General features: G+C 48.3%; 1 protein-coding gene across 2 annotated transcripts in view; it reads right to left on the bottom strand.

The window, feature by feature from the left end:
• ATXN10 (ataxin 10) overlaps window positions 1–2,907 on the bottom strand; it is a 166,791-nt gene extending 163,884 nt beyond the window's left edge. The window contains exon 1 of one of the 2 annotated variants that reach the window (XM_042993531.1): window positions 2,661–2,907. In XM_042993531.1, the coding sequence (XP_042849465.1) occupies window positions 2,661–2,776 (116 nt within the window). In that variant the 5' untranslated portion in view covers window positions 2,777–2,907. Of the gene's footprint in view, window positions 1–1,930; window positions 1,951–2,660 lie in introns of those variants that run through there. The other variant, XM_042993532.1, reaches the window with a different exon arrangement.
• Window positions 2,908–23,752: the final 20,845 nt, after the last annotated feature.

Genomic DNA, 23,752 nt, shown 5'->3' with positions numbered 1-23,752 from the left:
AAGTGAGAGGCTTGATCCCCACTTTCCAGAGGAGAAGTACGTCCAGGGAGATAAGCCATGATCCTTGTCTGGGTCTACCTGGTTCCCAAGGTTTTCTTCTTCCACTACAGGATACTTCTCTCACTCCAGCCACCGCAGAGGCTAGTGTCATGGCGACAAACGTACGGGAAGTACCACAAAATACGCTACACCAGCTAAGATCTCCACCTTGTGTTCCATCAAGTACATGCTCACTCTCCTCCATCCATGTTTGTTTTGCCTGGTGTTTCCCACTGGCTGCTCGGAGGCCTCCATTTGCTTCACTTTATGTCCCATCCTCCCTCCGGGCCCGTCGGCATCGGAGGAGCGACCAGTAACTTGCTCAAAGACACACGGAAGCAGCAGCGACAGAAGCAGAACCAAGAGCCTGTCCCTACAAACCCTCAAGGAGGGCTCTCTGCACCACCACGCATTTCGGCCTCCCCCTCCCAAGACCTGCTCGCCAGACTCCGCCTGGAACAGGACCATGGACCCAGGAAAGCTGGCGCCAAATGTGGGAAGCTTCTTCCTCTGCTCGTTCTCCCCCAACAATCCAGTTGGACCCCGAGACCTGTCCGTTCAACCTTGTAGATATTTTTCAGCACTCATCCCATCCATCCCCAGAAACAAGGTCCTAATTCAGATTAGCTGTTCTTTGACTCGGGTTCCACATCAGCTTCTTAAAAGTCCCTTGCCTCTAGCCTCACCCTCTGTGATTTATTCCCCATACAGCAGAGAGTTCGGTCTAATGCCCAGATCTTAGCTTGCCATTCCCTTAAAAGAGCCGTCAATAGCTCCCCATCAACTCGCCTCACAACAGTGCAGAGGGCCTTGTAAACTGGCCCAGGGCCTTGGATTTCATCCTACAGGTTATAAAAAGGGATCTGATTTTTTTTTTCTTAGTTTTTTTAAGGTCTATTTATTTTTGAGACAGAGACACAGAGTGAGCGGGGGAGGGACAGAGAGAGAGGGAGACACAGAATCGGAAGTAGGCTCCAGGCTCCGAGCTGTCAGCACAGAGCCCGATGTAGGGCTCGAACTCACAGACTGCGAGATCATGACCTGAGCCGAAGTCGGACGCCCAACCGACGGGGCCATGCACACGCCCCAAAAGGGATCTGATGTTTGAATGTCTCCTCTGTACCAGACACCTTACCTATGCTACTGCGTTTAATCCTCTCAGGAACCCTACAAAATCCATGTATGGTCCCTCTGCACCCAAAGTAATCCAAAGCCTTTCCCGGCCCACCAATCCATCCAACAGATCCACAGACCCCTTCCGTGCGACCGCCTGCTTGTCAAAAACCCCATTACAATTTGCTCAACACGGCCAATGCTCGACAAAAGGGATCGTGTCAGATTCACCTTTATACCCTCCGCACCTAACAAAGAACCTGTTTCCGAGTAGGTACTCAGTACATGGCTGATGGCTGATAACGGACTACAGGGAAGCGCCCCCATGGTATGGGTGCACTGAAGCGTTAATCAACATATCTCCTAGCAGTACCGTATCATGTAACTTGTGTCCCAAGAAGCCCCCAGAACAGTGCCCTCGGCTTTCACCGCTCCTTCCGCAGCTCAGTGCTTCTAATGTGACTTAAGGGAGACGTGCCCAGACCCAGGTGTCCCATTCAAAGACTAGAGGGCCTCTGGGGATCCATCCTCTGGACCAACCCACATCTTCTTTCTACGTTCCCTCTACTCTTTGTACACCCCCCCCCATTGTAAAATTATCTGCTGGCTCCCCAGAACAGGACTTCTCACGAAAGGACTTCATTTTTCACCTTCACCACCCAGCGCAATACCTGGCCCACGGAGGGCCATCGATAAATGTATTAAAGGATAAGAATACCAGCCAACATGCATTTAGTACTACGTGTCAGGCATGAATTACGGATTTAATGCGCATCACCTCATACCGTCCTTACAGCAATCCCACCAGGGACGTGCTGGGCAACACCGGCACCGAGGCCCAGAGAAGACTAGAAAATCAAGCACTGACTTACAACGTCACACGTTTTGCATTTTCACGCGCTTTATTAATTTCATTCATCCCTCTGTACAATCCAGCAACGAGGGTACGTATTGCATTCGCACTTCCAGACCAGGAAAACCTAAGGCTCGGAGAAATCGCCCAGAAACGCACAACTTGTAAGGCCAGGAACCGAATCCAGGCGCGCCGGACTCGCGGGCCCTTCCCACCCGGCCACCTTGCCCCCCACTGACAGTCAGGACCCAAACGGCCGGTTCGCTCCGGACCAGGGCGCAACCGCCCCGCACACCGCGCTGCCCACCCCCCCCCACCCCCCACCCCCCACGGGAACTGTCCCCACCGCGCTCTCGCGGCCGCCCGCCTGCCCCCCCCCCCCCCCCCCCCCCCCGCCAGCGGGCCGCCGGGCCACCGCGGGCCGCGCCGGCGCTCCGGGCCAGGGCCCGGCAAGCCCGGGGGCGGGTGGCAAGGGGCTCGCGTGGGGCGGTCCCCTTCGCGCGCGCGCGGCTCCACGCCCGTGCCGGCGGGTGGGGGGCAGGTGTCAGCCCCCCGGGGCCCCTCGGGCCCACGGCCGAGGCCTCTGCCGCCCGCCTCCCGGGGGAGGGGCGCCCGCTGCCCGCCCGCCCGCCCGCCCGCGCCGCCCGGCCGTTACCGGTTCCGCTGCTCTTTGAAGAGCGCCGTCAGCGCGCGGAGGGCCTCCAGGTCCTGGATGGGCGCGGGCACCATGACGCCGGACAGCCGGGCGGGCGGAGGCCTGGGCGCCGCCATCTTGCCGCTCGCAGCTCGCGGAGCCGGGCGCCGACGAGGAGCAGGAGGACGAGCAGGAGGCGCGGGGCGAGCGCAGGCCGGGGAGGAGCGCGCCCCGCAGCCGCCGGACGCCGCCGCCGCCTCCGCGCCGCCGCAGCCCGGGCCCCGCGGGAGAGCGCGACGACGCGCTCCCAGGCTCCCCTCGGGCGGCGACGGGGACGACGCGGCGCGGGGAGGGGGCGCGGGCGGAAGTCCCGCCTGAGGGGAGGGGGGCGCGGGCGGAAGTTCGGGGGGGAGGGGCGCCGGGAGGGCGTCGGGTCTGAGAAGTGGAGCCGAGGGTTCAGGCTCGGAGGGGGAGCTGCAGGAGGGGGTGGGCGCCTGGCCAGGAGCGGGTACAGGGACAGGTGCACCCCGGAAGGGGGGAGGAGATGCGGGCGTGGGAGGCCCTGGCCGGATGGGGGTACAGGGACAGGTGCACCTGGGAAGAGGGGGGAGATGCGGGCGTGGGAGGCCCTGGCCGGATGGGGGTACAGGGACAGGTGCACCCGGGAAGAGGGGGGAGATGCGGGCGTGGGAGGTCCTGGCCGGATGGGGGTACAGGGACTGGTGCACCCGGAGGGGCAGATGCGGGCGTGGGGGGCCTGGCCGGGAGGGGGTACAGGAACAGGTGCACCCGGGGAGGGGGGGGAAGATGCGGGTGTGGGAGGCCCTGACGGGATGGGGGTACAGGGACAGGTGCACCCAGAGGGGGAGATGCGGGCAGGGGGGACCCGTGGGAGGGGGTGCACAGGAGGGACAGAAGTTCTGAAGCTCCCTGTGAGGAGAAGGTTGAAGACCTCATCCAGCTGTTGAAATGGCTTTATTCGTGCCCCTACATGGACCCCCTGGAAAGTGGATCTCAGCCCCTGAAGCCCAGGTCCCAATACTTAGTGATCATTTACTGGTGATACCAGATCATTTACCAGGCACTTTAGGTACCTTGAGAATACATGGATCCAGCTCGTGGACGGCTTAAAACATAATTAGAAGTCACGTAGCTAAATTCTGTAGCAGTAACTTGAGAATTGTTTTTTCCTAAATAGGATTTTTTTTTTCTTGAGAGAGAGAGAGAGAGAGAGAGAGAAAGCACACATGAGAGTGAGGGAGAGGGGTAGAGGGAGAGAGAGAGAAAGAGAAAGAAAGAATCCCAAGCTGGCTCCACACTCAGCGCAGAGCCCAATGTGGGGCTCTAACCCACGACCCTGGGATCATGACCCGAGCCGAGATCAAAAGTCCGATGCTGAACCCACTGAGCCACTCGCATGCCCCCAGAGTTGCTTTTTCCGAAGGGAAATGAACATATTTTTCAAGAATCACAATATTCTGTGGCTGGTGTTGGTAATGCACATATTTTCTTTCTACTACCCTTTATCATACTGTGCATACATTAAACATTGTCCCCAAGCCCTGTGCTAGGTGAAATGATCCCAACCCTGAAGGAACTCCAGACAAAAGAGCCTTGATAACTATGACGGAGGACTGTACAAATTGCTGTGGGACCACATAAAATCTGTAGATACGTGCGCCTGCCATTTTGACTTGAAAAGTAGGACTGTGTTTCTAACGTGGCACTTTTGATGATCTTTGCTACAGAAAACTTAAAGACAATCACCACCACCAGAGAAACGCCTCTCGCATCTGCAAGTTACGGGATAACGTAACTCAGTCTTACCCATTCAACTGCCTACGTATTCATTCCAGAAATACTTCTGTACGCCAATTATGTGCCAGGCATTAGATCGCCTAACGGTGCCAAAGAAAATTCAAAATGTTTAGCAGTCCTTGGATTAGCAAGGCAAAATCACCCAATATTTCCCTGAGGAGCAGGGGATGGTGAAATGCTTCATCATGCATCAAGATTTCGCCCCTTAGTTTTCTATCCTCAATCGTAAAACAAAAGTAACTACCCTGATTCTTCCAGAAAACATTCCCCATAATATTCAAATGTATTGCCTGGAAAGTTGTAATATCCTAACTGGTTTCTTGGCTTCTTCTCTTGCCTCCCTACATTCCGGATCTTCTAAAAATAAGCCAAGGAGAACCTGGGTGGCTCAGTCAGTTAAGCGTCCGACTCTTGATTTCCGCTCAGGTCATGATCTCACGGCTCGTGAGTTCGAGCACTGTGTCGGGCTCTGCACTGTCAGCTTGGGATTCTCTCTCTCTCTCCTGCTCTCTCTCTCTCTCTCTCTCTCTCTCAAAATTTAACATGTAAAAAATATACATGTCAACATTTCACTTTGCTTAAAACCCACTGAAGGATTTCCATCTCAAGATAAAAGCTCAAATTCTTCCATTGGAGAAGTCCCTAAATAGCCTGTGTCCCTCCTCCTGCCCGCCCCGACACTTCTAGTCTCTTCCTCCGCACAGAGCTTCAGCCACACCGGCCTCCTTGTTGTCTCCACCAGAGGAGTTACGCTCCTGCCCCAGGACTTCATACATGCAATTCCTTTTGCGTGGGACGCTTTCCACACCCTTCCAAGCAGATGCTGGCGTGGTTAGTTTCCTTCAACTGTCTGACGAAGTGATCTCACCAGTTTTTAAAGTTGTAATACACCACCCAAATTCCTGATTCTAAGGAATTTTTCTCCATAGCACTTAACACTCTCTATATCCTGGTCTACTTATCTGTTGTGTTTACTGCCATAATGTCCCCAGGAGAGGACCTACCACGTGGCAATTTCTCAATGAACATTAGTTAAATTAATGAACAAAGAATATTTTTAGAGATATTTTCAGAAAGGAGAAAGAAAGTAGCACGCCTCCAGAAAAAAAAAAAATGTACACCAATCCAAAAAGTACAGGAAAGAGAAAGGATGGAACAGGGGAAGAAATAAATTATAAGACGATCAAAAGAGCTACATTAACAGGACAGACTAGTAGTGTGAGCAAGTAAAAAAATAATAATAAATTGGTCAAACAGTGGATGTTATTGACTGCCCAGAATCGACCAAGAGATATCGACCTTGACTGAATTAACAGAAGTAAGTTAATATTTCACTTGGGCAAAGTGGCATTTTTTGTTTTGGTTTTTGGTTTTGTTTTTTTTTTTGAGCTTTTTTTTCATCTTTTTTTTCTTTTGTTAAGCCTTCTTATTTTAATTCCAGTATAGTTAACATACAGGGTAATCTTAGTTTCAGGTATACAATATAGTGATTCAACAATTTTATACATTACTCGGTGTTCATCATGATAAATGTACTCTTTAATCCTTATCACCTATTTCTCTAGCTCTGTCCATATTGTTGTAAATGGCAAGATTTCATTCTTTTTTTATGGCTGAAAAATATTACACTATATATCACATCTTCTTTATCCATTCATCTATCAATGGTCGCTTGGGCTGCTTCCATAATTTGGCTATTGTAAATAATGCTGCAATAAACATAGGGGTGCATGAATCCCTTTGACTTAGTGTTTTTGTATGTTTGGGGTAATACCGAGGGTCACAGGGTAGTTCTATTTTTAATTTTTTTTTTTTTAATTTGAGAGAGAGAGAGAGAGAGAGAACATGAGCAGGGGAGAGGGGCAGAGGGAGAATGAGAGAGACTCTCAAGCAGGTTCCATGCTCAGTGCAGAGTCCAATGCGGGCTCTATCCCATGAACCGTGAGACCATGACCTGAGCTGAAATCAAGAGTCAGACGTTTGGCACGCTGGGGTGGCTCAGTAGGTTGGACGTCTGACTCTTGGTTTTGGCTTAGGTCATGATCTCATGGTTGTGGGATCGAGCCCCGAGTTGGGCTCTGTGCTGACAGCGTGGAGCCTGCTTGGGAGTCTCTTTCTGCCCCTCCCCCACTTACGTGTGCATGCACGCTCACTCTCTCTCTTTTGCTCTCTCTCAAAATAAATAAACATTAAAAAAAGAGTCGGGGGCACCTGGGTGGCTCAGTCGGTTAAGCGTCCGACTTTGGCTCAGGTCATGATCTCATGGTTCGGGAGTTCGAACCTTGCATTGGGCTCTGTGCTGACAGCTCAGAGCCTGGAGCCTGCTTAGGATTCTGTGTCTCCCTCTCTCTCTGTCCCTCCCCCATTCTCACTCTCTCTCTCTCTCTCTCTCAAAAATAAACATTTTAAAAATTTTTTAAAAGAACCAGACACTTAATCAACTGAGCCACTCAGGTGCCCCTATTTTTTTTGCAAAACTTCCATACTGTTCTCCATAGTGTCTACACCAGTCTGTATTCCCACAACAGTGTATGAGGGTTCCTTTCCCCCCACACCCTTGCCAACACCTGTTGTTTCTTGTATTTTTGATTTTATCCATTCTGACAGGTATGAGGTGATATCTCACTGTGGTTTCGATTGGTGTTTCCCTGATGATGAGTGATGTGGAGCATCTTTTCATGTGTCTGTTAGCCATCCAGATGTCTTCTTTGGAAAAATGTTTGTTCATATCTTCTGCCTATTTTTAAAATGGACTGCTTTTTGGTGTTGAGTTGTATAAGTTCTTTATGTATTTTGGACACTGACCGTTTATCAAATATCTCATTTGCAAATATCTTCTCCCACTCGGTAGGTTGTCTTTTAGTTTTGTTGGTTGTTTCCTTTGCTGTGCCGCAGCTCTTTATTTTGATGTAATCCCAATAGTTTATTTTTGTTTTTATTTCCCTTGCTTCAGGAGACCTATCTAGAAAAATGTTGTTCTGGTTCTTGCCTATGTCAGAGACGCTGCTGCCTGTGTTCTCTTCTAGGATTTTGTTATGGTTTCAGGTCTCACATTTAGGTCTTTAGTCCATTTTGAGTTTATTTTTGTGTCCGACGTAAGAAAACGGTCCAGTCTCATTCTTTTCCATGTAGCTGTCCAGTTTTCCCAACACCATGTGTTGGGAAATACACAACCCATTGTATAGTCTTAACTCCTTTGTCAAAGATTAATTAACCATGTAATTATGGGTCTGTCTCTGGGTTCTCTGTTCTGTTCCATTGATCTATGTGTCTGTTTTTGTGCCAGTACCATACTGGTTTGATGACTACAGCTTTGTAATAAAACTTAAGTCTGGAATTGTGATGCCTCCAGCTTTGTTTTGCTTTTTCAAGATTGCTTTGGCTATTCGGGGTCTTTTGTGGTTCCATACCAAGTTTAGGATTGTGTGTTGTAGTTCTATGAAAAAAATGCTGTTGGTATTTTGATAAGTATTACATTAAATCTAAATGACATTTTTAAGTTTTACATAAATATTGTTTGCCTGAGATAATGTGTCAACCATGCTGATGTACCTGAATAAAACTCCAAATGAAGTATGCTATATAAATGTGTGCCTTGAGCCCAGTGCAGAACAGGACCAGTAGTCAAGAAGCAAAAATAAATAAATTTTAAGAAGAAGGAAGCGGGGGTGGGGGGGGGGGGTTGGCACCTGGGTGGCTCAGTCTAAGTTAAGCATCAGACTTCAGCTCAGGACATGATCTCACAGTTTGTGGGTTCGAGCCCCGTGTCGGGCTCTGTGCTGACAGCTCGGAGCCTGGAGCCTGCTTCGGATTCCGTGTCTCCTTCTCTCTCTGCCTCTCCCCTGCTCTCTCTCTCTCTCAAAAATAAATAAAATATTAGAAAAAAATTTAAAAAGAAGGAAGGGGAGGGGAGTAAAGCAAAGGGGAAAGTCGGGGAAGGTGCGAGACAAAAAGGTTTGGACCAAAGTACGGATGATGCTGGCGAGGAAAAGAGAGAGGAAATAAGTGAATAGTGGTAAAGAGAAGAGAAGAGGAGTGACGAACGGATAGAAAAAATCTTGCTTGTGTTCGCGCCTCTGAAACTGTCTCCTTGCCATCTCTGCCTGTGGTTCTCTCACCAGAAAGCTTATGCCATCACCACCCACTGCACTGAAACACCCTGTGTCCGTCGGGAAAAGCTCCAGTCAGTCTATACCCCTCTTTTGGCACTGACCAGTCAGCTCTGTGGTATAGATGTGTTTGTGTACTGTCCTTCTCATCTGCGGCCCCTCCAGTCAGGGCCTTTGGCTTCCTCACCCCTTCCAGGACCAAGTTCAGTGCCTTGTTCTCGGAAACAGTGCTGTAGATATTTGTTGAATGGATAGCTCTGGAGATTAAAGGGAAAAAAAAAAAATAACAGAATGGTGTAATCGTTAAGAGCGGGGATCAGCAAACTACAGACCACGAGCCACATCTTTCCCACTGTTTCCGTAAATGTTATTGGAAACTGTCACATTCATTTACACGTTGTCTGTGTCTCCTCTGATGCTACAATGGCAGATCTGGGAAGTTGTGACAGAGACTGTATGTCCTACAAAGACTCAAATGGTAACCATGTGGTACTTCATGAAAAAGGTTGGCCAATCTCTGGTAAAGAGCACAAGCTCCAGAATCAAACAAACCTGCACGATGTCAATCCTGCTTTCATCTATTAGCACCTGACCTTGGACAAGTAACCATCTCTTTAAGCCATTTTTTTTTCCACCTGTAAAATGGAATACTAATAACGCCTACTCAATTGGGTGGCTGGGGGGATTCAATGAGATAGTCTAGGTCAATCCAGTGTCATACATTTATTAAGCTTAGCTCAATAAATGATGACATTGAACTATGTATGGAATAAAATTCAGTAAACAGGAGGGATAAGGTGGGCAAGGAGGGCAAGGAGATAGAAAGCTGTTAGGTAGTTGGGCTAGTTAGGAACACAGGGAGAGGGTGGAAAATTGTAGGTAGGCTCAAGGTATAATTGATAGCATTAACAATAGACGACTGGTATTTGAGGTAATAATTCCAATGTTACTAGTCATAGTTGGATTGTAGGGATGAATTATTTTTATACAATTTGAAAAGTGAATAACCTAACTTTAGAAACAAACAAACAAAAAAATGGAATGCATTCTCACGAGGAAAGAAACTTAAGTGAATTCATCCATATGATGAGCTAGATGTTTGAATGGACAGAAAAGACTTTATTTTACTTTATTTTATTTTGGTAGGTTTATTTATTTATTTTGAGGAAGAGAGAGAGAGACCACAAGCAGGAGAGGGGCAGAGAGAGAAAGAGAAAGAGAGAGAATCCCAAGCAAGTCCCAAGCGGGCATTGGTGATATAGTGGTGAGCATAGCTGTCTTCCAAGAAAGCCCCATGCCATCAGCACAGAGCCCGATGCAGGGCTTGAACCCACGAACCATGAGATCATGAGCTGAGCTGAAGCCAAGAGTCCGATGTTCAACCAACTGAGCCACCCAGGCGCCCCCAGAAACAGATTTTAAAGCAAATATAACTAAACTCGATGAATTAAAACAAAACATGACTTCAGTGAATATGCACCTCGGGAGAAAAATAATAAATCTCAGCAGAGAAAAACAATAAAAAAGGACCAAATGGAAACTGTAGGCCTGAAAAACACATGGCAAACAGAAGAATAAATGAAATTGAATCAAGACACAAAGGATAGAAAATAGATAGAAGATAGATAGACAGACACACCCAGGAATAGGAACAGAAAGAGAAAATATTGAAAACACAATGAACAGAATCTCAGGAACTTGTTAGAGATGTCAGATGTTCAGATACCAGTCTAATTGTAATACAGGAAGGATGAGAGAGGGAGAACGTGGCACACACAGAAGAGCATTTGAAAAATAATGGCCAAGAATGTCCACATCTCGATTTCCAAGATAGAAATTTGCAGATATAAATGTTACAGTAACACCAAGCAAAATAAACACAGAGAAGCCTCCGCCAAGACGCACCACACCATTGAAAGCCAAAGAGAAAGAAAAGACATATTATATACAGAAAAACAATTATCCAAATAATGGCTGACTTACTAGAAACCAGAGAGGCTAGGAAACAGCGGGACAACATCTTCTAACTGATGAAGGAAAAAAATCCATCCATGAGGAATTCTATATTCAGAAATGATATATGATATATCCACATCATTCAAGAATGAAAACAAAATAAAGGCATTTTAATATAAAATATAACTAAGAGGATTCCTCACCGACGGAACTGCACCATGAGGAACACTAAAGAAACTTCTTTGGGCTGACAGAAACTCAAATCCTCAGAAGCATTGAATAGCATTAGAAATGGTGAATATCCAGGTCAAATCAAATGACCATTCTTTTCTATTTCCCATTTCCCTTCTAATATCATATCACATCACGGTTTATAGCAAAAATGACAAATTTTCTTGTGAGGTTTAAAACATAAGTAGATGTATTAAATGTAACAACAAGAACAGAAGAGACAGAGGAGATACTGACCCATAAATTCAATGTATATCGTATTTTCTAGGGCAACCACTTTAAAAAAGACAAAGAAGTATAGCTAAGATAACAACAGGAAAATTGAAACAGAATTCTAAGAAACATTCTAAAAAAATTAAAAAGAACAACAGAGGGAAAAATACAGAGGAGACAAACAAAACAAAAATAAAATGAAAAATCCAACCTAACCATATCAATAATACCAGTAAATGGTAATAGAAGAGACACTCTAATTAAAAGTTAGAGATCATCAGAAAGGATTTTTTTAAGACAACTATATAAAGACACAGGTGGAGAGTTAACTAATGGGAAATAGATAACCCTTGTGAATGACAAGCACAAGAAGGTCAGAGGGGCTATATTAACATGGGATAAAATAGATTTCAAAAAGGAATGTTTTACCATGGGTAAAGAAGGACCCTTCACAATGGTGAAAGAACAAATTCATTATGAAGACATAATCATCATAAACGTGTATTTGCCCAATAAGAAGTTTTCAAATACCTGAAGCAAAAATCAACAGTTAAAGGGGAACAGACAATCCCACAATCATAACTGGAGATTTTAACACTCTTACCTTAGCAATGGCTAGGACAACTAGACAAAAATTAGCAATGATATGGGATATCTGAACAATACTCTCAACCTCTTTTAACATACATATGATGCAATACCCGGCGATGATAGAATGCACATTCTTTTCAAGTGCACGTGGGTAGACCATATTCTGAGCCATAAGTCTTAATACGCATATGAAGATTGAAATCCTACAGAGTGTGTTTTCTGACTACAGCAAATTTATGTTAGGAATCGGTAATAATAAAATAACCTGAACACCTCCAAAACTTAAAAAAAAAAAAAAAACCCTTCTAAATACTATTGGATCAAAAAAAGGAATCACAGAAGAGGTAAGAAAATGTTTTGGACTGAGTGATAATGAAAATGTCCTATCAAAATTTGTAGGATATGGTTGCTACACTTGTGGTAAGCATAGCATTGTGTATAGACTTGTTAAATCACTATGTTGCTCACCTGAAACTCATGTAACATTGTGTGTCAACCACAGTTAAAAAAAGTTTTCCTTTAAATAGTTTTGTGGGATAAAGTTAAAGCAGTGGTTAGAGGGAAATATACTTGTAAATGCCTGGATTGGAAAAAAAGGAATATCTCAAATATACATCTAAGCTTTCACTTTAAGATCCTAGAAAAAGAGGGTGCCTGGGTGGCTCGGTCAGTTAAGTGACTTCAGCTCAGGTCATGATCTCATGGTTTGTGAGTTCCAGCCCCACATCAGGCTCTCTGCTGTCAGCACAGAGCCCACTTCAGATCCTCTGTCCCCTTCTCTTTGTGCCTCTCCCCTGCTCACATGCTCTCTCTCTCTCAAAAATAAATAAACATCTTAAAAAAAGATCCTAGAAAAAGAAAGGCAAATTAAATCCAAGGCAGGCATAAGGAAGAAAATAATAAAGATAAAGATCAAGGAAATAATAGAAAAATATAGGGAGTACCAATGAAAGCAAAAGCTACTTCTTTGAAAACGGTAATAAAAATGATAAACTTTCAGTTGGGCCGACTAAGAAAAGAGGAAGTCACAAATTTCTAATATCGGGAACAATGAAGTCATTACTACAGATTCAATAGACATTAAAAGAATAAGGATATGTTATAACAACTTCATGGCAATAGAATGACAACCTATGTGAAATGACAAATTCCTTGAAAGACATGAATTGCCAAAGTTCATCCAAGAAAACATTACAAAACTTGAACAGCCTGATATCAATTAAATAAATCAAAGTTATAATTAAAAACCCTTCCATAAAGTGAACTCAGAGCTTCAGTGGTAAATACTATCATGAATTTAAGAAAGAAACAACATCAATCCTACACAAGTTCTTTCAGAAAACAAAAGAATTAACACTTCCCAATGTATTCTATAAGGCTAGTATTAACCTGATTCCAAAACCAAGCAAAGACTTCACAAGAAAAAAGAAATACAGACTAATATCCCTCACGACCACAGACACAAAAATCTGTAACAAGATATTAGCAAATCAAACCATATATAAAAATGACAATACATCAGTACCAAGTGGGGCATATTCTGGGAATGTAGAATTGGTTTAACATCCCAAACTCAATTAATATGATTTGCTGTATTAATAGAATAAAAAAGAAAAGATCATTTTAAAAGATGCAAGTAAAAATATTTGATAAAATTCAATTTAAAATCTGATTAAGGATATCTACAAAACAACACAACCCCCCCAAAACAAAAACAAAAACAAAAACCCTTACACCCAACATCATACTCAGTAGTGAAAGATTTAATGCTTTCTATTTAGAATAGCAACAAGTCAAGGATGTCTGCTCTTACTGTGTCTATATTTAACATTTTACTGAAAGTCCTAGCCAAGGCTAGAAAAATAAATGAAAATGAAAGACATACAAGTTAGGAAAGAAATGAAAATGTCTTTTTTGCAGACTACTTAATCTTGTATCTAGAAAGCCCTAATGAATCTATAAAAGACACTACTAGAATTAATAAGCGAACATAGCAATGTTGCAAGATAGAACGTCAATAATATGAAGGCCAGTTGTATTTCTACATACTAGCAATGAACAATTACACATTCAATGTAATAACCAGCTTCACTTACAATAACATCAAGAATATTTAGGAATAAATTTAATGAAAGATGTACAAAACCTGTTCTGCTACAAAATATTACAACAGGAGATTGAAAAAGACCTAAGTACACAAGAAGATATACCATGTTCATGGATTGGGACACTTAATATTGTTAATATGTCTGTCCTCTTCAAATTCATCTACAGATTCAGTGCAATTCCAATTAAAATTTTAACACACTTTATGGAAAGACACTGACAAGCAGATTTAAAAACTTACGTGAAAAGACAAAGTGCATACAATATCCAAAAGACTTTTGAAAAACAGGAACAAAGTTGAAGGACAGAAACTATTTAGATTTCAAGATTATTATAAAGCTACAGTGACCAAGACACTGTGCCATTGGCACATAATCAATGGGACAGTATAGACTCCAGAAATAAAGAAATAAACCCACACGTACATGGTCCATTAGTTTTTGGCAAAAGCACGGAGGTAATTCAAGGGGGAAAATCAATGAGATACCACTGTGCAACCATTAAAAAGACTAAAGTTTAAAGAAACAGATAATGGCGGTACCTGGGTGGCACAGTCAGAAGAGTGTGTGACTCAATCTCGGGGGCGTGAGTTTGAGCCCCATGTTGGGTGTCGAGATTACTTAAAAATAAAATGTTAAAAAAAGAAAGGTAGTGGTGCCTGGGTGGCTCAGTCAGTCAGGCATCTGACTCTTGACTTTGGCTCAGGTCATGATCTCACAGTCGTGGGATTAAGCCCCACGTCAGGCTCTGTGCTGAATGTGGAGCCTGCTTAAAATTCTCCCTCTCTCTCTCTCTCTCTCTCTCCCTCCCTTCCTCTGCCCCTCAACCCCACTCACACACACACACACACACACACTCTCTCTCTCTCTCTCTCTCTCTCTCTCTCTCTCTCAAGTAAAAAAAGGGAGGGACACCTGGGTGGCTCAGTTGGTTAAACATCTGACTTCAGCTCAGGTCATGATCTCACAGTTCATGAGTTCAAGCCCCACATCAGGCTCTGTGCTGACAGCTCAGAGCCTGGAGCCTGCTTCAGAGTCTGTGTCTCCCTCTCTCTCTCTCTGGCCCTCCCCCGCTTGCACTCTGGCTCGATCTCTCAAAAATAAAATAAACATTAAAAAATATACTGGGGGGGCGCCTGGGTGGCTCAGTCGGTTAAGCAACCGACTTCGGCTCAGGTCATGATCTCGTGGTCAGTGAGTTCAAGCCCCGCGTCGGGCTCTGTGCTGACGGCTCAGAGCCTGAAGCCTGTTTCAGATTCTGTGTCTCCCTCTCTCTGACCCTCCCCCGTTCATGCTCTGTCTCTCTCTGTCTCAAAAATAAATAAACGTTAAAAAAAAAATTAAAAAAAAAAAGAAAAAAAAATATACTGGGGCGCCTGGGTGGCTCAGTCGTTAAGCGTCCGACTTCAGCTCAGGTCACGATCTCGCGGTCCGTGAGTTCGAGCCCCGCGTCGGGCTCTGGGCTGATGGCTCAGAGCCTGGAGCCTGCTTCTGGTTCTGTGTCTCCCTCTCTCTCTGCCCCTCCCCCATTCATGCTCTCTCTCTCTCTCTGTCTCAAAAATAAATAAACGTTAAAAAAACATTAAAATATATATATATAAAAATAAGAGAGAGAGAGAGAGAGAGAGATAATAGTGTCCTTGATGATCTAGAGCATCCTAGATCATCCATTGCTGGTAGGAGGGCAAAGTGGTATGGCTACTTTGCAAAACAGTAGGGTGAGATCTTTAAAAGTTAAACATACACTTACAACATATCCCAGAATGTCCATGCATGCAAAGGTTACATATATATATATGTTTTTCCACACAAAGATGTAGCATAGTAACATTATCCATTAACAGCCCCAAACTGGAAGCACCCCAAATGCCCACCACCCAGTGAATGGGGTAAACATCTACCCACACAATGCAATACTACTCAGCAATAGAAAGGAACAAAACATTAACACACACAATAATGTGGAAAATCTCAAACACGTTAAGCGAAAGACCACATACACAAACACTGTGTACTGTAGAATTTAAGAATCACGGCCAAGGTGAAAGCTATAGTTACAGAAAGAAGTTACACGTCGGGAGGGGAGGGGATTGAGGGTGAGGGGGCACGAGCAAGCGTTTTAGGGAAGGGAACTCTCCCCCATCACGATGGTGGTGAAGGTTACCAACTGTATACAGTTACCAAGATTGTTTAAACCATTCACGTTAAAAAGCTGCATTTGACTGAATATAATAATAGCTAGTGAAGAAATTCAACAAGAAAAGCATGGCTGTCCTTGATGGATAACCAAGAGCAGACTTGCTACCAAGAAGTAGAAACTGGAGAAAATATACGGGGGAGAGACCTACGTGTTTAAGACATTAAGTAACAGCCAACATGGCACCGGGATCCTCGAGAGGACAGAAATGCATGATTGCCCGGCCTCTCTGCCTGGACTAACTTTCCACATCACAACGCAGAAAGCAGCGGCCCCGGGTAGCAAGACAAAGGGAGACCGAGCTCGCAGGCTGTAGACCAAAGTGGCTGGAATTTGCCGAGGTGGAGCTCTGCAGAGAACAAACCGCAGAAACCAGCTAGGAACCTGCTCGGGTCTCTGACTACGTATCAGATCGTGCGTGCACAAGGTGAGAGTCCGCGAAGCCAGCCAAAGAACAGCTGTCACAGAGCTGCGACCTTACCAATCCCCAGAGCTCACGCAGGGTGGGGAGGTGTCGGAGTTTGGGCCAGATTGGAGAGAGACGCACAACGGATGAAAACAACGTCGCGGTGGGCGAAACAAGTCAGAAAAGAAGACTACAAATCGTGCGATGCCATTTATGTGAGATCTCTAGGAAAGGCAAACTCTATCGGGACGGAAAGCGGATCTGTGTTTGCCCCGGGGTTGGGGGTAGCAAGAGGGGTAGACCGCAGGTGGACCCCAGGGAAACTTGGGGGAGTCACGGAAGTACCCCCAAACTGGAATATTGTGACGATCACCCAGCTGAATAAGTTTACCAAAACCCATCACACTCTCGAAGCAGAAAATCTCCTAGCATCCGACGGGATCCTGGTAGATAGGGGGCACCTCCCCATGACTGCCGGTGGCTGTGTGGCCAGGGGCCTGAATTCCACCAGACCCTCCAAGGCAGCAACAGCATTCCTCGAAGCGGAGGTAGCCCATCTGGGTTTCAGTACTAGCGAAGGCCAGAGGGCAAAGGTAGCACCAGCCAGGAGCCCAAACTCACGGCCCCTACCACTAGTGCCCTGGTACTGTCCCTAAGCCGTCACCACCTCTGGCCGCATGAATGGGAGGCCTTTGCGATCAGAAGGAGAAGGGAAATAGCCAGCTGGGTTCACAGATGTGATCGCTTGCTGTGATACTCCCTTCATCAACAGTGTCTCACAGGCCTGGAGTGGAGAAGACGGAAACGCATCCCGCTGGGGCTAACATCGAGGTGTAGACGGGCACAGGCGTGCTTTCCTTCTGGAGACCCGAGGGGAGACTCTGGTGCCTTGCCGTTTCCAGTTCTAGGGGCCACCGGCGTTCCCTGGCTTGTGGCCCCTTCTTCCTTAGCAGACAGAGCTGGAGGGCTGGGTCCCTCCCACGCCGCCGTCCCTCGGGTTCTCCGCCACCTTGGCTGTGTCTTTGCCAATTAAAATATGCAGTCTGACATGCCCACAGGTTCCCGGGAGTAGGGCAGGGCCGTCTCCGCGGGACCACTGTTCGGCTCACTGTCTTCGGTATGTGGGTACGAGCCAAAAGGGGGACGTGGCGTTAGCGCAGCACCGGCCCCGGGGTGGCTTTGAAAGACAGCAGTGAGTTGACATCCGAAAGGACAGAGCTTAGAGCGGTGAGCCTGACAGCCATCTCACGTGGAAAGAGAAACGGCCCAAGGTTAGACTATATGCAGACTGACGAGCCGGGGCAGACAGTTTGAAGAAAGAAGAACATTTAGAACAAGAGAATTTGGGAGGAGGATGTGGACGAACTGGAGAGAATGAGCGCCAGGAGAAAGATGTTTCGTAGGCATGAAATGCCCGCCAGGAAGCATCCAACACAGACGCGGCACTCAACGACCAAGCAGACAGGACGACTTTGGCCACCAGCTGGCTGGGGAACTGACGCAGTGTTCTCGTGAGCCGATTCACCGTAGTGGCGGGGACGGACGCCACGCGTGGGCCCAGCTGCACGGGCGGCCGGCACCGAGGCCGATTTATTTGCCGCCTCCGTCAGTGTCTTCTCCCTCCCCAGTCCCGCTTCCTCCACTCCCCGCAGGTGTCGATCCCAAGCGCACTTGCCCATAAGCTTCCTGCACCCAGGTCTCCGTTCCCCCTCTCCCTAGGGAACCCAACCTGGGACACGATGTTCAACACTGGTTGGATGGACCAGAACTCACCTGCCTCCGTCGCCCTCGGGGTCATCTTTCTGTCCTCCGTGGAGGAATTCAGCTGTGGCCAATGATCCAAGCCTCCAAGGACCCCTTTCTTCCCTAGGTGGTTGATTGATCCCAGAAATACCCCCACTACGTTCCCATTTTGGGGCCTCAGTAACTCAGCCCTCTAAGCTCATCATCTACACAGGGGACACCTGCTCCCAGTGCGAGTGACATCATCTTGCTAATAAATGATGGCATCCAGAGCGGGGGTGGGGCACCACCCTTGGATGGCACAAGTAGGGAGTGAGGAAAGACGGGGGGCCGTCAGCACACCTTCCCGTCAGGGCTCCCCGCTGACCACCCTACCCAAGCCAGTCTTTTCCGTGTCACCGAGTTCGGCGTCTTCCTTTGCTGGTTCTTATGCAGCCGATAATTATCTGATGTAGTCCCTTATTTACTTACGTACTGTCCTCCTAAAACGTAAGCTTCATGAGGGTGGGAACCTCATCTATCTTGTTTATAATTATATCGTCAGCATCTAGCACAGCACCTGGCCCTGTGGGTTAAGAGCACACGTTAGAAGACATACAACCTCCTTTGACCTCAGGGCCGTCCACGAGCCTGCGGTTCCTCATCTGCAAACATGCGAATCAAGGAGGGGCTGTTGCGAGGACGAAGAGGTGACCCGAGGACAAAGCGCTGAGCCTACACAGAAACACGCACGTGCAGGTAGGGGAGCGCAGAGCTCCTGCGTGAACCAGGGGCAGAGCCATCTGCCGGGGGGAGACGTCGTAGGCTTGGAACGGATGCCCAAGAGGAGGAGGGGGGAGCCGTGGGGAGCGAGCAGCTGACTCCGGGCACCGTGGCTTTGTGGGCACCAAACATCCTTGGTGTGGGATTTCCTGCCCTGGAGTGCCAAGGCTGGCGTAGGGCGGAGAAGACAGGTGCCTCGCAAATCCCTGGCTCGAGCCTGGCCGGATGAGCTGGGCGGAAGGACGGAGGGGCGAGGCAGTTGAGGGTATTGGCGAAGAGATCGGCCGCGATGATGTCCTGTGTGGTCTGGAGGGCTGGAGACGGGGAGCCAGGAGGCTCTGGTCCACGTGGGAAAGTCCAGGGAGCGGAGGTGGGGATGAGGTCAGCCGGGCGGGGAGGGAGGGGACGGCTTCGGAAGCTGTGGTCAGGGAGCGCGATCCCGGAGGGCAGTGGGAGCTGTCAGGGTGATGACGAGGCCCAGGGTGTGGGCGGCTGGAGGGGAGCGGAGGTGAAGGTCACCGGGCCAGGAGGAGGTGTGGGAAGGGATCCGCAGAGCTGGAGGCCCCCTCGCGTCTCCTCTGCACCCTCACTTCCTCTCCTCCCTGGGGCCTCACTGCCCAGATTCTGGGGTTCGGCCCAACCTCCAGGTGACTCGCAGATGGGTACCCCTGGCCCTCGCCTCTCACCCTCAGTTCTGCCTTTTCTGTTTTGCCCTCCACCTAACCTGGGAGCGAGCTTTCTCCGCCGCTCACGACGAAACGTTTCTCAGACGGAACTTGTTTTCTTTCTACCGAATCCTTCCCCTGCTTAAGCGCCCTATCGTCGTCTTCCCAGTCCCCCAATTTTTATGCCACTCTCGTCTCCCCTTCTCCTTTGCTGGTTTTTGTGCCCACCATCCAGTCTGTCGTGGATCCTCGTGAATTCTTTGGCCCGCAACAGCTCTAAGCTAAGCACCCCCCTCTCCATTTCCAAAGCTAAAATCCTGCCCGTGAATTGGCATCCCAGACCTCAAAAGCGAGGGTCGAGAAACGGGCTGAATCCACGGTGGGCGGAAGAAAGAGGAGAAGCCCTCGGATGGGGCAGAAATAGCACGCTGTGTTGCCAGGCAGATGCGGGTTTTCGGGCCTGGCCCGGCCGGCTTCATGGAGGGCCGCAGACAACTCCTGCCACTCAGCCTCGGTGGATATTGCGAACTTTAGTTGAAATCAGCTGTGAGCACGCCTGGTAACGGGTCGTATCCACTATGTGCTAACTCCTTTCTGGCAAAACAGCTCCAGCCGTAACGCCTTACCGCCCGCCGTGCGACGCCTGGGGCGCCAACCTCTGGGCCCGAGTTAAGTCCTGCCGCAGCCCTGACTGGCCACCCACCCCGCTTCTGAGCCTCCGTTTCCTCATCTGCAAAACGGGCCCATGCATATCTGCATTGCCCCCAGCGCGAGGCTGCTGTTGGGAGAATCGAATAGGGCTCTGTACCTGAAGGCGCTAGTCCAGATGAGTCTCAGGCCAGCAAACTCTTACCCGCAGGTGCTCCTTCAGTCTGGGTCCGAGGAGAAAACTCTCCCCGAAATGCTGTTGTCTTCGTATCGTTCTGAGCCCCCGCCGTGGAGGCTTGTCGATGGAGACTGCGGTTGAGACGGGAGTTCTAGACTTGAGCTGCCGTGCCCAAACCTCTGTCTTTAGCGCCACCAGCCTTGTGCCCTGGACGCCTCCTGCGTCCTTGATGTGACTCAGTTTCCACAGCTGAAGGGTCGGGACGGACAGCGGGGATAGGACCACATCACGTGGTTACTGAGCACTCAGCCAGAGGGCGTGGGGGGCTCTTGGGACGGCGTCTGGCAAGTGCTCAGTAAATGTAATTAAATTTTTTTAATTTATTTTTTTATTTTGAGAGAGAGAAGGGGAGGGGCAGAGAGAGAGGGAGAGAGAATCCTAAGCCGGCTCAACGCGGCCAGCGCAGAGCCCAACGCGGGGCTCAATCTCACGACCAGGAGATCATGACCTGAGCCGAAGTCGGACGCTCAACCGACTGAGCCACCCGGGGGGCCCCTAGCTACTCTCATTATAATCAGACCTGTCCCGGTTCGCCCCACTACCTAAAACTTGTCCACACATTCTTCCAAATGCAGGAAGGTGCCTGTCGTCTGCTCTGTCCTGGGCCAAATGCCTGAAGGCCAGACCCCTGTCCGCAGTGACCCTTCCTCAGTGGTTCCCAACTTTGTGCCGTTATTTCTATGCTACGTAACAGACCTCACCACCACAGGCAGAAACCGCCCAGAAAACATTGCTAAAGGTTGATGGTTTGGTCACTTTTCACCTAGGCCTCTGGGAGAGCAGACCTTTGCGTGAGACGCGGGACCGGACGCGAGGCCCTGGGCGGGAAGGGCCCGCAGCGGCTCTCAGAACTTACAGGAGGCCCCTGCTTCCTCTCTGTCGCCAAAAGGCTCTGTTCGCTCTATACAGGCATCTCATCTCTGCCTCCAAGTCCTAGCACACGCCTTCCCTTGCACCCCGGACGCTGGCCAGTCCCCCAGCACCCCGCCAAGGCCCCCCTTACAATGCAGGTGGACACCCCTGCCCCCGCCGAAGCTTTCCAAGCTGGCTCCTCGCCAGACCAAGGAGTGTCTGTGTGGACACGCCCCTCCCTGTGCTCCTCGCTTTTACCGTTGGAATTGTTACCGGCTTTGAACCTGTTTCCTGTCTCCGTTATCTGCGCTTACAATGTTCCTTTCCTTTTTTTCCCTTTCCTTCAGTGACATCAACCCCAAACGCTGTCCATCCTACTGTGTGTTTTCTTCTGTGGCGTGGGGCACAGAAAGTTGGGAGATTTTGGGGGGTCTGCAATCTAGAAGGTGAGACAGATGGGAAGAGGCAGGTGTTCCTAGGCAACCGCGAGAAAGAAGTCATCAGGGGACAAGCAGCACAGCTCGGGGACGCAGGCTGGGCCACACTCTCTCCAGGAGGTTCTGCAGGCCAGGATGGCCCCTCTTGGGCACTTGAACCGGGGGAGCCGCGCCACAAAAGGCTGGGGGAGTTCATCCTGGAGGCAGGGGCAGGGAGAAAAGAGGGGAGGCCATTTAGCAGAAAAGCAAAACTACCTGTCACGGGGGATTTTGGAATGTTTGTGCCAGAGGCAGAGAAGAGGAAAGCGTTTAAGTCTGAAAAAAGCCACCTCTGGGGCCTCGGCAAGCGGTCATTCGAGACCACAGAGTGACACCTAGTGGGCACTTGGGGAAGTGCTCCCTGCCGAGATGGCGAGCTCAGGCAGGTGGCTCCTAAGGGCTCAGGATGTTAAAAGCAAAGGAGAATCCGGGCCAGGTGCTTACCTCCTGGAGCTCGCCTCACTCTGTGCTTGGAGAACATCTGGAAAGAGCACTTGGAGGGTTCTGGATTCCAGTACTGGCTCAGACGCCAGCGGGGAGACTCCAGGCCAGAAACCCCACCACACGTAGCCCTTGCCCTAGCTGTCCTGCCCACCCTTTCTGTGGAACTGGGGTGACTGGGGAGGAAGGACAGAACCCCCCCCCCCCAGGGCATGAGGTCCACCTTTAAGCTTTTTATTTTTGTCCCCAACAGAAAAGTCAATCCGATCACGGATGCCAGGGTGTTGGCACAGTGCTTTGCTGGTGCTCAGTGCTCCAAGAAAGATCTATCACAGGAAAGAGTCCTGGATCTTGAGTCAGGATTCTAGCCCAGTGTAAACATCAGCACCTTGGGGGTGGGAGCTGAGCAGTTCTTCTAGAAGGTTCTCCTTCGTTCCTTCGTTAAAATCGGCCTGTCTACAATTTTACCTCATTTGTCTTTGTTCCGCCTGCTGAAGCAACTCAGAATGACTTTCATTTTTTTTAAATTCCATACCTGCAAAGAGCTTTCACCTTCCCTGTAAATATTGTCATTCTGAGCTAAATGTGCCCAATTTCCTTCATTCTTTAGACCAGTGGTTCTCAACGGAGAAGGATTTTGCCCCGCAGGGGACGTTTGTCTGGAGACCATTTGGTTGTCACACCTGGAAGAGGGAGGCCGCTACTGACACCTAGTGGGCAGAGGCCAAGACGCGGCTAACCTCTTGCGGTGCTCAGGCCAGCCCCACCCCCACCGCATACACAAAGAACCATCCAGCCCCAAGTGCATTAGTGCTGAGGTTACAGAACCCTGCCTGGGACACGGTAACGTAATGTCCCTTCGGCGGACATTTTTCACTCGTCGTCGATATTTCTACCATGATGTAGGATAGAACCCTAGGCCAGCTCTGACCAGCCTCGGCATCTCTCAGTGGAGCCCAAAGACAACATCAGTCTTCTGAGCCTTCCTTTGCTCACGTGGTCGGTATGTCCTTCGTGTTTTTGAACAAAGAACTTACAAACTCAACCATGCGTACAATTAAATACAAGCCATATACTACCTAGAATAACTAGTCTTATTTTCACACATACAAAAATACTGGGCGAAATGAGCATTCCCATCAGATCGATTCAGTTTTAAATAATTACTCTATAACTATGGGTTTTTTTTAAACCATTCCCCTTAACAAAGAAATGGCAAAGCCCTGCTGAAGCTCTCCGGAGCAGACAGAACAAAGGGGAAAAAAAGATGCTTGTCAAGTAAAATATGAAAGGCGTGCCCCCCAGCTCCCCTAATTACATCTTGGAAGGGAAGCTTTGTCCTATTGACATTCAGGATCATTTTTCATAAGCTCAGGTTACCCCCTGGAAGATTTTTAGGAAGTTTCATGATATGCAGACATTGGGGAAAAATCAGCCGCTTGACTTCTGCTAAGCAGTTGGATTCAGAGAACAAACCCATCCCTGCCCACTTTGCTCAGAGCAGTCCCGGTTTTCTTGGGCAAAATGAGCTGGCAAGTTTAACGGGGACTTTTAAGGAGTCAGATGGTTTACTCTGTTCTTGTGTGTGTGTGTGTGTGTGTTTAACAAAGGATCTCTGAGGGAGCTCGGCTGAAGGTGTGGACTGACTTCTGATATCTGACA

This window comes from Panthera tigris, chromosome B4, assembly GCF_018350195.1.
Source record: "Panthera tigris isolate Pti1 chromosome B4, P.tigris_Pti1_mat1.1, whole genome shotgun sequence".
Classification (NCBI taxonomy): Eukaryota; Metazoa; Chordata; class Mammalia; order Carnivora; family Felidae; genus Panthera; species Panthera tigris.
Note: the sequence above shows the minus strand (reverse complement) of the source record. Positions and strands in the feature narration are given on the sequence as shown.